This window comes from Otolemur garnettii, unplaced genomic scaffold (genome assembly GCF_000181295.1).
Source record: "Otolemur garnettii isolate 467f Iridium unplaced genomic scaffold, OtoGar3 scaffold00017, whole genome shotgun sequence".
Taxonomy (NCBI): domain Eukaryota; kingdom Metazoa; phylum Chordata; class Mammalia; order Primates; family Galagidae; genus Otolemur; species Otolemur garnettii.
Genome location: NW_003852412.1, coordinates 2,476,516 through 2,489,631, shown reverse-complemented (window position 1 = coordinate 2,489,631; position 13,116 = coordinate 2,476,516). Strand labels below are relative to the sequence as shown.

At 35.0% G+C, this 13,116-nt stretch overlaps 1 protein-coding gene across 9 annotated transcripts in view; it reads right to left on the bottom strand.

The window, feature by feature from the left end:
• Positions 1-13,116, bottom strand: part of SREK1 (splicing regulatory glutamic acid and lysine rich protein 1) — a 53,790-nt gene that overhangs the window by 22,251 nt on the left and 18,423 nt on the right. For 5 of the 9 annotated variants that reach the window (XM_003785880.3, XM_023510888.1, XM_023510889.1 and 2 more), the window contains exons 3-7: positions 11,006-11,121; positions 7,175-7,339; positions 6,842-7,020; positions 5,509-5,639; positions 4,568-4,682 (exon numbers count right to left, since the gene is read on the bottom strand). In XM_003785880.3, the coding sequence (XP_003785928.1) occupies positions 4,568-4,682; positions 5,509-5,639; positions 6,842-7,020; positions 7,175-7,339; positions 11,006-11,121 (706 nt within the window). Of the gene's footprint in view, positions 1-4,567; positions 4,683-5,508; positions 5,640-6,841; positions 7,021-7,174; positions 7,340-11,005; positions 11,122-11,408; positions 11,533-13,116 lie in introns of all 9 variants that reach the window. The other 4 variants (XM_023510892.1, XM_023510891.1, XM_023510894.1 and 1 more) reach the window with 1 other exon arrangement.

Sequence of the window (13,116 nt, the reverse complement as noted above, 5' to 3'; positions counted from 1 at the left end):
TTTTCACTTATGTCAAAAGTTGTTTTCTAGGCCAGCAACAGTGGCTCACACCTATAATCGCAGCACTTTGGGAAGCTGAGGTGGGAGAATCGCTTGAAGCCAGGAGTTCAAGACCAGCCTGAGCAACATAGTGAGACCCAACATGAAAAATTTAAAAAGTATGGGAGCCAGCCTGGGCAACATAGTGAGACCCAACATGAAAAATTAAAAAGTATGGGAGTTTGGACCTATAGTCCCAGGTACTCAGGAGGCTCGCTTGAGCCTCAAAGTCCAGGCTGCATTGAGCTATGATTGTGCCACTGCATTCCAGCCTGGGCAACTGAGCAACACCTGTCTCTAAAAATAATTAATTAAAATAAAACTTTAACTGTTTTCTAACATCATTTGTTATAAGGCTTTAAAGATAATACACTTGTCTTCCTATCTAGCATATAGTAACGCACCAAATAAATGCCTGCAATTATCTTTTATTACCTAGTCAAAGGCTAGTATTAAGAATAATGTATTATTTACTAGGTATAGAATATAAATGTCTTAACACAACAACTAAGAAAATGCCATGAAGGCTATATTAACCAGTTTGTGAAAACATTTCAAATTGTATATAAAACCAGTACACTGTACCCCATGATTGCATTAACATACACAGCTATGATTTAATTTAAAAAAAAAGAAGAAAAGAATAAAGTATTAAAATCTACATTTAGCCAGGCATAGTAGCTCATGCCTATAATCCTAAACACTCCAGGAGGCTGAAGCAGGTGGACTGCTTAAGCTCAGGAGTTCCAGACCAGCCTGAGCAAGAGCGAGACCCGTGTCTCTAAAAATAACTGGGTGCTGTGGTGGGCACCTGTAGTCCCAGCTACTCGGGAGGCTGAGGCAAGAGCTATGATACACTCTACTGAAAGTGACAAAAATGAGACTCCATCTCAAAAAAAAAAAGAAATCTTTATTATTAGTAACTTGAGACACAAAGGTAAAGGAATAGAGTTTAAGGCAATTATTAGTTCATTTACAGATACCCACACAAGGTAATGTTTTAAAGTGCCTTTGTTTCTGTGCACAGTAATAAAAAGTCTTAACATAGAGCTTTCTGGGGCGGCGCCTGTGGCTCAGTGAGTAGGGCGCCGGCCCCATATACTGAGGGTGGTAGGTTGAAACCCAGCCCCGGCCAAACTGCAACAAAAAAATACCTGGACGTTGTGGCGGATGCCTGTAGTCCCAGCTACTTGGGAGGCTGAGGCAAGAGAATCACCCATGCCCAGGAGTTAGAAGTTGCTGTGAGCTGTGATGCCACAGCACTCTACCGAGGGCAACAAAGTGAGACTCAGTCTCTTAAAAAAAAAAAAAAGATTTCTGTTCTAAGTACCTTTGCTAAAAATATAATTATTTTGTTTTCATCAAAGCAGCGCTTTCTATCCTAATTAACCAAAGAAACATCTTTTAAGAAATCAAATATAGCCCGAATAAACATTAATAATAATAAAAAAAATTAAATTAAAAAACACTTATCACGAACCAGAGATTTCAAAAATCACTGTTCATGGGTAATATTACATTTTAATTTTGACATTAAACATTTTCATGTTTCTATCTTATCCACTACACTAGTTTTCCAATTAAGAATGCTAAAAGTAGTCAAAAAAGATCTAATTCCAACCAATGATAAAAATGTATGCTATTATCAGCAGTTCCCATTTTTAAATGATAAATTATATTCCCATTATTTTGAATAATGCAGAATCGTATTTGTAAATTAAACTGTAAATAAATGGTAACTTACCATTATGCTGCAAAGTTCATTTGTAAATCAGTTGTTTTCCATTAAATCATTGTAAAATGTCTATTACTTTCTATGTTGGTCTGTAAGTTACTTAACTTAAAAATACAACAATTACAGCACTATACAACTTTTAATGCTTGTGTTATTCATAGAAACAGTGTTTCTATGAACAAAATTTATCAAAATTTGGACAAAATGGTAATATATCTCCCCAATCCTAGGTAAGGTCACAATAACAAACCCTTTCTTCTTATTCTAAGAATGAGAAGGAACAAGCAAGTGTTTGGGGGAGGGGTGGTGTTTAGAAGGTAAGAGTACAGATCTGGAGGCATATGAAGATGGTGGATTTTTAAAATAAAGGCATCTGCAACCCACACTCTTGCTAAGTCTACTAAGTCAGAGCAAGACTAGAAGGCATCAACTCGAACTGCCATGGGAAGAAAAGCCAAGAAAGGCCTGTCATTCCCTCCCAGACTCCTGGGAAACTGGGAGGTGGGGGATTAGAATCCTTCCAAGTCAAGATCCTTAAACCAAATGCTTTTAGGTAAGGGATTTTTTTTTTTGCCTTTAAAGAGAACTCATCCTCTTTTATATTTGTTTGAGCACTTAGTCAAAGTTTCCACACACGTATAAAAAGAGAATATGCTGACAAAAAAATACATATATATATGTTAAGAGTTAATAATTTCTAATGCTACATAGATCTACTAGAATATACTCCCATGAATGAGATCAACAAATTTTAATTTAGACTAAATAGCCCTACCCTCTCTCACCCTTGGGAGGGAGAAAATAGCCAAATATACTGAAAATACAAACAAAAACCTTGAAGTATATAGCTAAACTACTTGCCATAATTTCAAAAAGCATATAATGCTTCATGCAGATTACCAAGGAAACAATTGACATCATCAATCATCAAGTTTTGATTTTTCCCTTGGAACTCAGTGCTCTTAAACTCAACACACAAATAAGATTCAGATCACTGATTTTTTTTTCTGCCTGGTTTTCTATTTCCTTCATCTCCTGTCAATATAGGAAAATATCCATAGTCCAGCTGCTTCTGTTGTACTTTCCCTGTCTCAAGTCTGGCTTCTGCTGCACTACCTTGTTCTTTGTACATCAAACAACTTCCTTCACTTGGTTCTGAACATGCCTAACTGTAAGATCCTGGATATAGTCAGGCAGCATGGATCACTCCTGTAATCCTAGCACTCTGGAAGGCCCAGGCAGGTGGACAGCCTGAGCTCATGAGTTCAAGATCAGCCTGAGCCAGATCAAGAGCCCTTCTCTAAAAAGTGGCAGGCGCCTATAGTCCCAGCTACTTGGGAGGCTGAGACGAGAGAATCTCTTAAGCCCAAGAGTTTGACGTTGCTGTGAGCTATGACACCACAGCACTCTACCAAGGGCAACAAAGTGAGACTCTATCTCAAAAAAAAAAAAAAAAAAAAAAGACCTTAGACAAGAGTTAGTGAAATTATATTCCAAAGTAGATTTTACAAACTAAGAATAATTAAGACAATATACACCAGTACAGCCAGAATTACAGTTTACTAGAAATCAAAGAAAGAACATCCTATTTTCCTATTCCATTCTTTGAATTTCCTTGATCATCACAGAAAAACAAACTAAACTGAGCTTACTAGTGAGTCTTAACATATAGCATCTTGGTTCCTTTTTTCTTTTCCTGACATATTCCTCCTTCTCTAACACACACACACTTTCCCTTCCCTCCTTTCTCAAGATACGAGTACATGTGTACACATAATATGCAATTAAGATCTACTATATTTACTTTTCAAATTTCAAAAATAGTGCTTAAAGACAAAATTTTTAATTTAGTCATGATCTAAAGGGTACTGCCAATGGAGATGGGGGTTGCAAGTTTATATTTTGAAGTCCCCTTTGCAGCAAAAAGAAAAGATAAAGAAATTCAAAATGACAAAGCTATGTTCAACAGTAAGATAAATAGAACAGAAATAGAACATGGGGGCTTGGCGCTCATACACAGTGGTTAGGGTGCCAGCCACATGCACCGAGGGTGGTGGGTTCAAACCCAGCCCAGGCCAGCTAAACAACACTGACAACTGCAACAAAAAAATAGCCCGGCACTGCGGCGGGCGCCTGTAGTCCCAGCTACTTGGGAGGCTGAGGCAAGAGAATCACTTAAGCCCAAGAGTCTGAGCTGTCATGCCACAGCACTCTACCAAGGGCAAAATAGTGAGACTCTATTTCAAAAAAAAAAAAAAGAAAGAAAGAAAGAAATAGGAAAAGTACAACAGCTGAAGCTAAAAATGAAAGTTACTCCTGTGTTTCAGGTCCAAAAGTGGGCAGAGGAGACCCTTATCACCCGAAGTACCAAGGACTCAATGTTCTCCACTAGACACATGGTCCTGGAGATAGGGAACTGCTTGAAATCAAGATCTAAGGTGGTGACCCCCAGACCTAGAATGGATAAAGAAAGGAAACAAAAAAACCCCTCCTACTTGAATAATAACCATAGATGATGAACAAAAAGTTTCTATAACTTCTATATAAAGAATAGTTTACTCTTAGAAAAATCAGAAATAAAGTATCTTTAAAAAGAAAACAAACTTCTAAATCTAAAAATTAGTTGAAATATTAAAAATTAAATATTTCATTCTTTAAGCTACAGTATTATAATTAGATAAATGCTACTGAAATTTCCAAATTCTGGTATTTTGATAAAGACTCATCAAATCTTAACTATTTTAAATACTAAGCTTAAAAAAAACTATTAAATATGATAGCAAAAATTCTCACCTGTGTTTTGACTGTGATCTTTTCCTTCTAGAATGGGATTTTGAGCTAGACCTGGATTTTGAGCGAGAGTGGGAACGAGATCGACCGCCTTTTCTTTCATTGCTCTTTCCAGACTCTGGGAGGAAAAAACCACTTTGCAGTGTAAGCTCAGAACAATTAAAGATCCCAATTAATAATCAGGCACAAGTGGAATGTACCACATATAGTGCAAGGGGCCTACTCTCTGTACATCCTCCTCCTGTGCAATTATCCTTCAGAAACATCCAAGAAAGTCATTGCATAAACTCGTTGAGTGCAGCCACCCTGCAGCAGTACATATAAACCAGATGATTATAAACAGCTGTTCGTAATAATTTGTTGCTGCCATAACGTACGATTATAACATGTCTGCAATTCCTATGATAGTGATTTTCAGTCCTTTTTCCATTTATTCTGCTAGAAATGAAGCTTAAATTCTGAGTGTTAATTCAGGAAATCTGCTCAATATAAACCACCTAGATGATTTTACACTGGATATTTAAATTATTTTAGTTAGCAACATAAAAATTGGAATAGGTGTTTCTTTACCTCGCTAAAACAGTATCTGTGGGTTCTTTTCCCCTAAACCATGGGTTCTCTTTCCTATTTTTAAAGTTAAAACTTTGAAGGAAAGTAAACCTGATGAATCCTAACATTTTAAATGTATTTACTCTTTTCTTTTCGGCCTCACAGTAACATACTAAAATATAAGGAGCTGAATTCCTCAGGCTAATGGAAAAAGACAGGATTTGTACTAAGTTGCTCTTTGACATGAATATGCTTCACTTACTATTTCTTGAGTGTCAGTCTTCTTATTTGTAAAACGAAGGGACTGAATGAGATAATTTCTAAAATTCCTTTCAGTTCTTTAGAGTCTATAATCTCTAAGCTATGACCTATGTAACAATGCTACATGGCCTTACCTGGTTCAATAGCTGCTGAGATAAATGACTGAGCCTCTCGTACTCGCTTCATTACTTCTTCTAATTCCTTAGCTGCAGCCTGAGGTGTCATCTCAGGGGGTTTTACTATTGCATTGTTGGAGTGATTTATTCTAAATTAAAAATATTAGCCAATCACAAATAACACACCACATTTTATAAAACATGAAACAATTACATGTTTACATGAAACACATATTTATAAATCTGAGGACGTCTCAAAAGCACATTAAAAAGGATATAACTACATACAGAATAACCAAAAACAACTTCAAAACCATGATTAATCTTTTATCTCTATTCTTCTCATTTTTTACTAACAAAGCCAAAGTGGGGAAAAAAATTGAACCCTGGCTGACTTCTTTAAAAACTCAAATAGACCAGAGGAAGTGCTTTTCCACATAGCTTATAATCATAATAAATTAAAATGTTGATACTAATATTAAAACAAATCATTTCCATTTCTCAATCATAAAATTATATTGATAACTTGTGCACCCTGGGAAGATGAAAGGAAAGCCATGTATTATGTGTACCCTTTTAATCAACCCTGAATCACAGCTGAGTCAGACACAAGGACTGGAATGTTGGCAGTATCAGATAAAACTCTTCCTGTACTAGATGAAGAGTGGCTTCTCTGATGCATACAAATAAATTTGCTGTGTCCTGCTTTGCCCCTTCCACACTGAGAAGACAAATACCCACTAAGAAGTTATATATCCTTTAATAGCAAAATCCTGATCAAACTGTGTGATTAAGGCAATTATCTAAGAAATTCAGATAAAACTACATTTGCTGCAATAATCTTTATGAAATAGAATTTTTGTATCTGAAAAGCTACATTGATTTTTTGCAAACAAAGACATGAGCAAATCTTAGAAGTTGAAATGTTTGGTTTACAACATTTTGGGGAACTTAATATTTTGTTTTCTTCCTGAGATTCTGGATTTACCAAAGTTCTTATTACTGGTAGTACTGTAGCTCAATTCACTTGTTAAACCGTCCATTAGTTTAGAGTCATAATGCAAAACCAACCTGATTTGTCAAAACATTTGGAAAAAGACCTACAATCATTATATATAAAAATGTTAACATTATTAGACCTTGTAAAATAGAAAATGATGAAGATAAATGTCTTTAGATATAGGAATTTAAAGGCTAAAATGATTAAGTATCTCATGTATTTCATTTGTATTTAACATAGTCTTCCTTTCTATAAAGTGCCAATTACTATCAAAAAGAAAAAAGCCTTAATTACATAAAAATACTTCACATTTTAAAAATCATTTAAATTTCTTTGTTTAGGATTTCTTACTTCAGTGGCCTGTCTCCAAACATAACTCCATTAAAAGCAAGGGCCCTTGGGACAGAATTTTGGTCTGCAAATTCCACAAAAGCAAACCGAGTTGGCTGAGTCTCATCACCTGCCATCCGCACAAACTTCACTTCCCCAACTTGTTTAAAAAATTCAAGTAGTTGATCAGCTGTTGTTGTCTGAGGAAACAAAGTGAGACTTTAGTATTTGTTCAAAGTGAGACCTAATAGTATTCCTTCAAAAAAATTACGTAAATATTACTTTATCAATTGATAAGATTTTTATGAAAAGCAAAAGAGTTTCTGCCACTGAATCTCTTCTTAAATTAGTTACCTGGGAATTCAAATTTCCAACATAGACTGTTCTCCTAATTTCATCAATCTTGGAAGGATCCACATTTCCCATAAGTGGTGGCTGTGGTATCTCCCCAAGTGTTGTAATGTTGGGGTCTAATGCTGCTGCTGGTATAGCTCCCAAACTGCTAAGTGAAACACCAAGCTATTAAAAGAAAAAAAACACAGAGCATATATTTTCTACTGTTATTCAAAATTACCATTCTCTAAACTTGAAAATAATGGGTCAACTCAGTAAGAATGGAAGGAGACTAGGGACCCCTACCTTTAAACCAAGGTTATTTCCAAATTAAGAGAGGTTACATTAGTTTTAAATGTAATTAGAAATATATTTCTTTCCTTTTTTTTTTTTTTTGAGACAAGAGTCTTATTTCATAACCTGGGTAGAGTGCTGTGGTGTCACAGCTCATAGCAATCAAACTCTTGGGCTCAAGCAATCCTCTTGCCTTACCCTTCCAGAACAGCTGTGACTATAGGAGTACACCACAATGCCCAGCTAGTTTTTTGTTTGTTTTCTATTTTTTTTGTACAGATGGTCTCACTCTTGCTCAGGCTGATTTCAATCTCCTTAGCTAGAGCAATTCACCTGCCTCAGCCTCTCAGAATGCTAGGATTACAGGTGACAGTCACCACGCCTGGCTGGAAATACACTTTTTAACAGAGTATTTTAGCTATTCTTTTATCTTGACATTAAAAACAGTCAATTCTTATTATTTGAGGTAGCTATGTTCTGTAACATTTCTAGAAACAATGGATTACTGAATGCTGAACCACTGTTCCTAAGGAAAACACATAGTGAAGTTCCTGCCAGCCTCTGGTCACACGTTCATCAACCAATAAATACATAACCTTATTTTATATGTGTTTCTGTTTAAAGACACGTTAGTTATTATATACTGTTGATTCATTTACACTTCTTTTAAATTTCAGATTAATATGAGGGTGCAAATGATTAGATTACAAAGTTTTGCATTTGTTGGGTAAAGTCCCTATTATATTTGTGTCCAGCACCCAAGACATATGCCTTATACCTTGACGTTATGTCCATTAAGTGGGAGCACACCAGACCCCTCCTCTTCTGCCCTCTCCCTCATCCTCTCTTCTTCCCTCTCCCTTACCCCTCCCCCAACTACAATTAAGTTTTTCTCTTGATTCATTAACATTGAACTCACAACCAGCCGCACTGTAAGTCATACCTGAATGAAGCTTAGCTAACACACCTGTATTTTGTCAATGAGGCACATCACAGCCTTCCTGAGGAACATCTCATAGAACTTTAGCATTACACTTGGGAGTAAAATCACCAACAAAAAGCACAAAAATTCAAAAAAAAAAAAAAAAAGGCACTAAAACTGCAGAAAATACACTTGTTTACACCATGAGTGCCAAAATAAGGAGAATTTTACATCACCTGAAAAAGTGCACATCTAGCAACTCAAATTTTTATCGCTATGTCCACAAACGACCACAAAAGCACTTTAAAGGGTTGAGGTGGAAAGTTCCAAAAAACTTCACCTAGTCATAAACGCAGAATTCACAAATAATGAGGCCCAAAAGTTGCTCATTCTTAAACAGACTGTGTGAGTTCCAAATAGCCAACAATTATTATTTCATCTAATTTCACTAAGTTCTTAATTATCATATCAACCTTGAAACATTATTTTTATGCCACTTTCACAGATAAAGAAAAATACTTTAAAAAATTAAATGATGTGCCTAACACTATCCAGTGGTAAAAGCAGGGTACCATCATTCACAAAACAAAAAAGAACAAGTTTACCTAAGAAAATAAATCTTAAATGTTAAGGCCCTTACTTATACTATGGTATAAAAAAGACAAAAACCTTTGAATAAGCTTTCCATAACATTATTACTACATTCAGTTTGTAGTTCAAATATAAAGAATAATATTAATTTTAATGTCCACTTAAACCAGACGAGATAAGATATCAGAATTTGAAAATGTGGCTCAGTGCCTGTAGCTCAAACGGCTAAGGCGCCAGCCACATACACCAGAGCTGGCAGGTTCAAATCCAGCCTGGGCCTGCCAAACAATGACAACTACAAACAAAAAACAGCCAGGTGTTGTGGTGGGTGCCTATAGGCGCAGCTACTCAGGAGGCTGAGGCAAGAGAATCGCCTAAGCCCAGGAGTTGGAGGTTGCTGTGAGCTGTGATGCCAGAGCACTCTACCTAAGGCAATAGAGCTTGAGGCTCTGTCTCAAAAAAAGAAACCTAGCACTCTGGGAAGCTGAGGTTGGTACATCCTTTCAGCTCATGAGTTTGAGACCAGCCTGAGCAAGAGCAAGACCCCATTCTACTAAAGAAAAAACAAAGAAAGAAACAAAAGAGAAACTGCGAAAGAGGATTACTTGAGCCCAAGAGTTTTAAGTTGCTGTGAGCTATAACAACACAGCACTCTACCAAGGGCAACAAAGTGAGACTTTTGTCTTGAAAAAAAAAAAGAAAATGGGAAAACTTTCCAGATGTAAACACTTTAAGGAAAAAAAAAAAACACCACTTTTTTCATGTCTGTTTATGCTATTCAAGAAAATTTTGACCACTGATGATTATACATGCAAATATGTTGCAAAACTACAAAGATTTAGTAAATGTTAAGTAATAGCACTTCCTAAAGGTGAAAACTAAAGTTTATAAAACCAATGTCACTTTTATTTATTTAATTTTTTTTAGATTTATTCTGTTAGTAGTTGAAAAAATTAACCAGTCCCAGCCCCATTGCCACTAGGGGTTGCCTGCTGGGGCCAGCGGCAGCGACAATATCACTTATTGTTGTCTCAACAGCCAATCTGATCTTTTCAAAATGTCAAATAATCCCCTACCCTGGCCCGAAACTAAACTATGGCTTCTAATTACCTTTAGAATAAATTACAGCTCCTTCCCATGGTATAAAAAACCCTACATAAAAATCTAAAATTCTGCACTTAAAAGTTTCAATTAACAATCACAAAGCTTACATATTAAGTTTACCTCCTATCCAACCCCACAAAGCTAAATTCAACTTCCAATTGATCTGAGCTTTGTAATTTGTTTTGGGTTTGTTTTTGAAGAAAAATGGCCCTTCTTTTAAAATGAATATGACTAGAATTTTTTATAGAAAAATCATGAGCCCAATAACAGTAATATTCTTTTTATTATCTCATTTGGAAATCACAAAGGAGCATTAAATTACTATTTAATTCTGCATAGTTAATGGGAAAATATTTTAGCCATGTTCTTGCCTGGTAGCCTTTTCTCGATATCAAACAAATGCTTCTCAGATATTTTTTCCCATTACCAAGGTCATAGGGCATTTCATTTTAAAATGGTAGTCCTCATGAACCGTATTTCCTCCCAGTTCCTCATGCTATCTAAAATACTTTTTCAATACCTTATTTTCTAATGAATAATCTACAGTAGAATCTCCATAGCTGACCACCTCCTTAAGTTGACCTAATTTTCACAGACTGGACATGCACCACGATTACATATCAGTACAGCAGGCCTAGTTCCCTATATTGACCAGCTTACCCAGCTTGCTACAGTCTCTAGAGTGGTCAATTTATAGAGGTTCTACTGTATTTCTATTCTCAATTCAGTTAATCATTAAATCACTTCAGGAGTAATTCCAAAAGTCAGTTCAAGTTAGAGATAATGTGGAAAAAGAATTTAAGTAGTAACTGTGAATTCTCTCCACTTAAAAAAAAAATAACAGATTTTTTTCTGAAATGAAAATAATTTTCTAAGCTCTTTATTCAACTGATTACATAGCTGAACCTTACCCTTTTCATAAAAGAGCATATAGTACTTACTGTAGTCAAGGGATTTGGCGTTGGTATGGGAAGCAATCCTGCACCAGGCATCAGACTTGTCATGGTTGGAGCAGGAGCCAATAAAGAAAGGGCTTTAGATTCCTCCGGGATTTTACCTGCAGAGGCAAGTTTCAAACATTACAGAAAGCAGAAGCACCACACAAACTTTACACTATGATTTTACAAATAACCCTTGCACTTAAAAAATAATAATAATAAATGAATCTATCTATCAGATTGGTATAAAGAAATAAATAAGAACTTAAGTCTTTCCTTTTATCCTGCTCTATTAGGAAAAATAAAAGTGAGCAAAACTTCAAAGATTAACAATCTCATTAATGGAACATTATTTTAAAAATTGAATAATGTAGACAATTATTTAACACTTTGAGCTATGGGTCACCTGTACTGGAAACTTAATGTTCATGAACCAAACGATATCAAGCATGGACGCTTTCCCAGGACGGTGTTTTCGCGGTGATCGAAAGTTGTGTTACACATGACAACCGTTCGTGTTGGCTGCATCACTAATAGCACACAGAACATCAGATACAGAAAAGAAGAACATTTTTTAAAGTTTAATCCCCAGAAATGGCAAATAACCAAATTAGTCAAAAAAAAGAAAAAGAAAAAACAAATATGTGCGAATTGAAATTTGTTCCTTAATGAGTGCCCCTATCCTGTTACTGAAACTACCTTCTTGTGATGCAAACAATTTGGATAACCCTCCAACAGATTCCATTCAATTTCAAATAGAAGAAAACAAAATCCTACTTCTTGTAAGCAGCTTCAATTAAAAAGACTACATCCATCCAGTTAATAAGGCATCTCACCAACCTCATAGATGTGCCTAAAAGAATTCAGTTCTAAATAATATGCCTTGGGAGATTGCTAAAAAAATTTTGGAGTAACCGACAAAAACTGTTCCCTAATCCCAGAATACTTAAATTAACTCTTACAACTAATTTATGCATACTTATCTGAAGAGAGGAAGTTGATGTCTAAAATGCCTTGCCTATAAACAATTGCCTAGTAGCTAGCATAAAACCAAGAACACCAAAATAATCTTAGACACTAAAAAGAAAATCCCCATAACCTAAAAAAATTACTCTAAAATAAGTCTGATCTGCCATATTTAATTAGTGAATTCTAACAATTAATTTCAATAAGGATTCCACACATTCTTCCTCACCCTCTTGCCCCCCCAAAAGGAAAAACTTTCTTAAATAATTCACATGTGGATATATTTAGAACTAAATTGGCTATGCACTTCCTTTATGAATTCTTCGAGTGTTTTAAAACAGTGTACTAAATTACACTAAACTCAAATAAAGCATATGCAGCAAATTTTCAAAAGCACCATGCCTAGTTTCAGTGGTAAAAATTATATTTACGACAACCATATGTGCAGAAATAACTCTCTAAACAATTATCTGATATATCTCTAAATATAGATAAATTCAAGATGAAATTTAAAACTTGCATTAAATAACTGCTATGCTTTATAGGAACAGAATAAAAATTAAATTTTATATTAGCTTTATCAAAAACCTACTATTTTCTAATTTGCAGCATCTACATTTGTATTACTTTTACTTACTAATTTCAGAAACAAAGTTATTTTATCATTTCTATTACTATGTAAATTCAGAACAGATTTCTTAACATGCATAAAAGGTAGGTCTTATTGAAAACATCAAATAACAATAATCTATTTTATATGTATTAGTTATTAGTATTAACGTATGTATTTATGTATACCCACATAGGAACTATACTACTTATATTGATATAACACTCATTTTATCTGTTATACATTGGGTTTTTTTTTTTTAAATGTTTGTGAAACCTGAACAGTTTTGATAAATCAACTGCAGTCCTGAGATAGAAACCCTATGCTTCACTACCCTAATGCATGCCCCTAAAAAAAAAAAAAAAAAAAAAAAGACACAAACCCACTATAATAACAAAAACACCTTCCTTTCTCTGGAAAGGCCAAATTTCCCTAGCACATAGAGTGTAGAAGGATCACACAAATAAAGGGATATTCAACATAGGCCAAAAGTTAATTAATTACTTAGTATTATGAAGTCTTTCACTTCTAGCTTAAA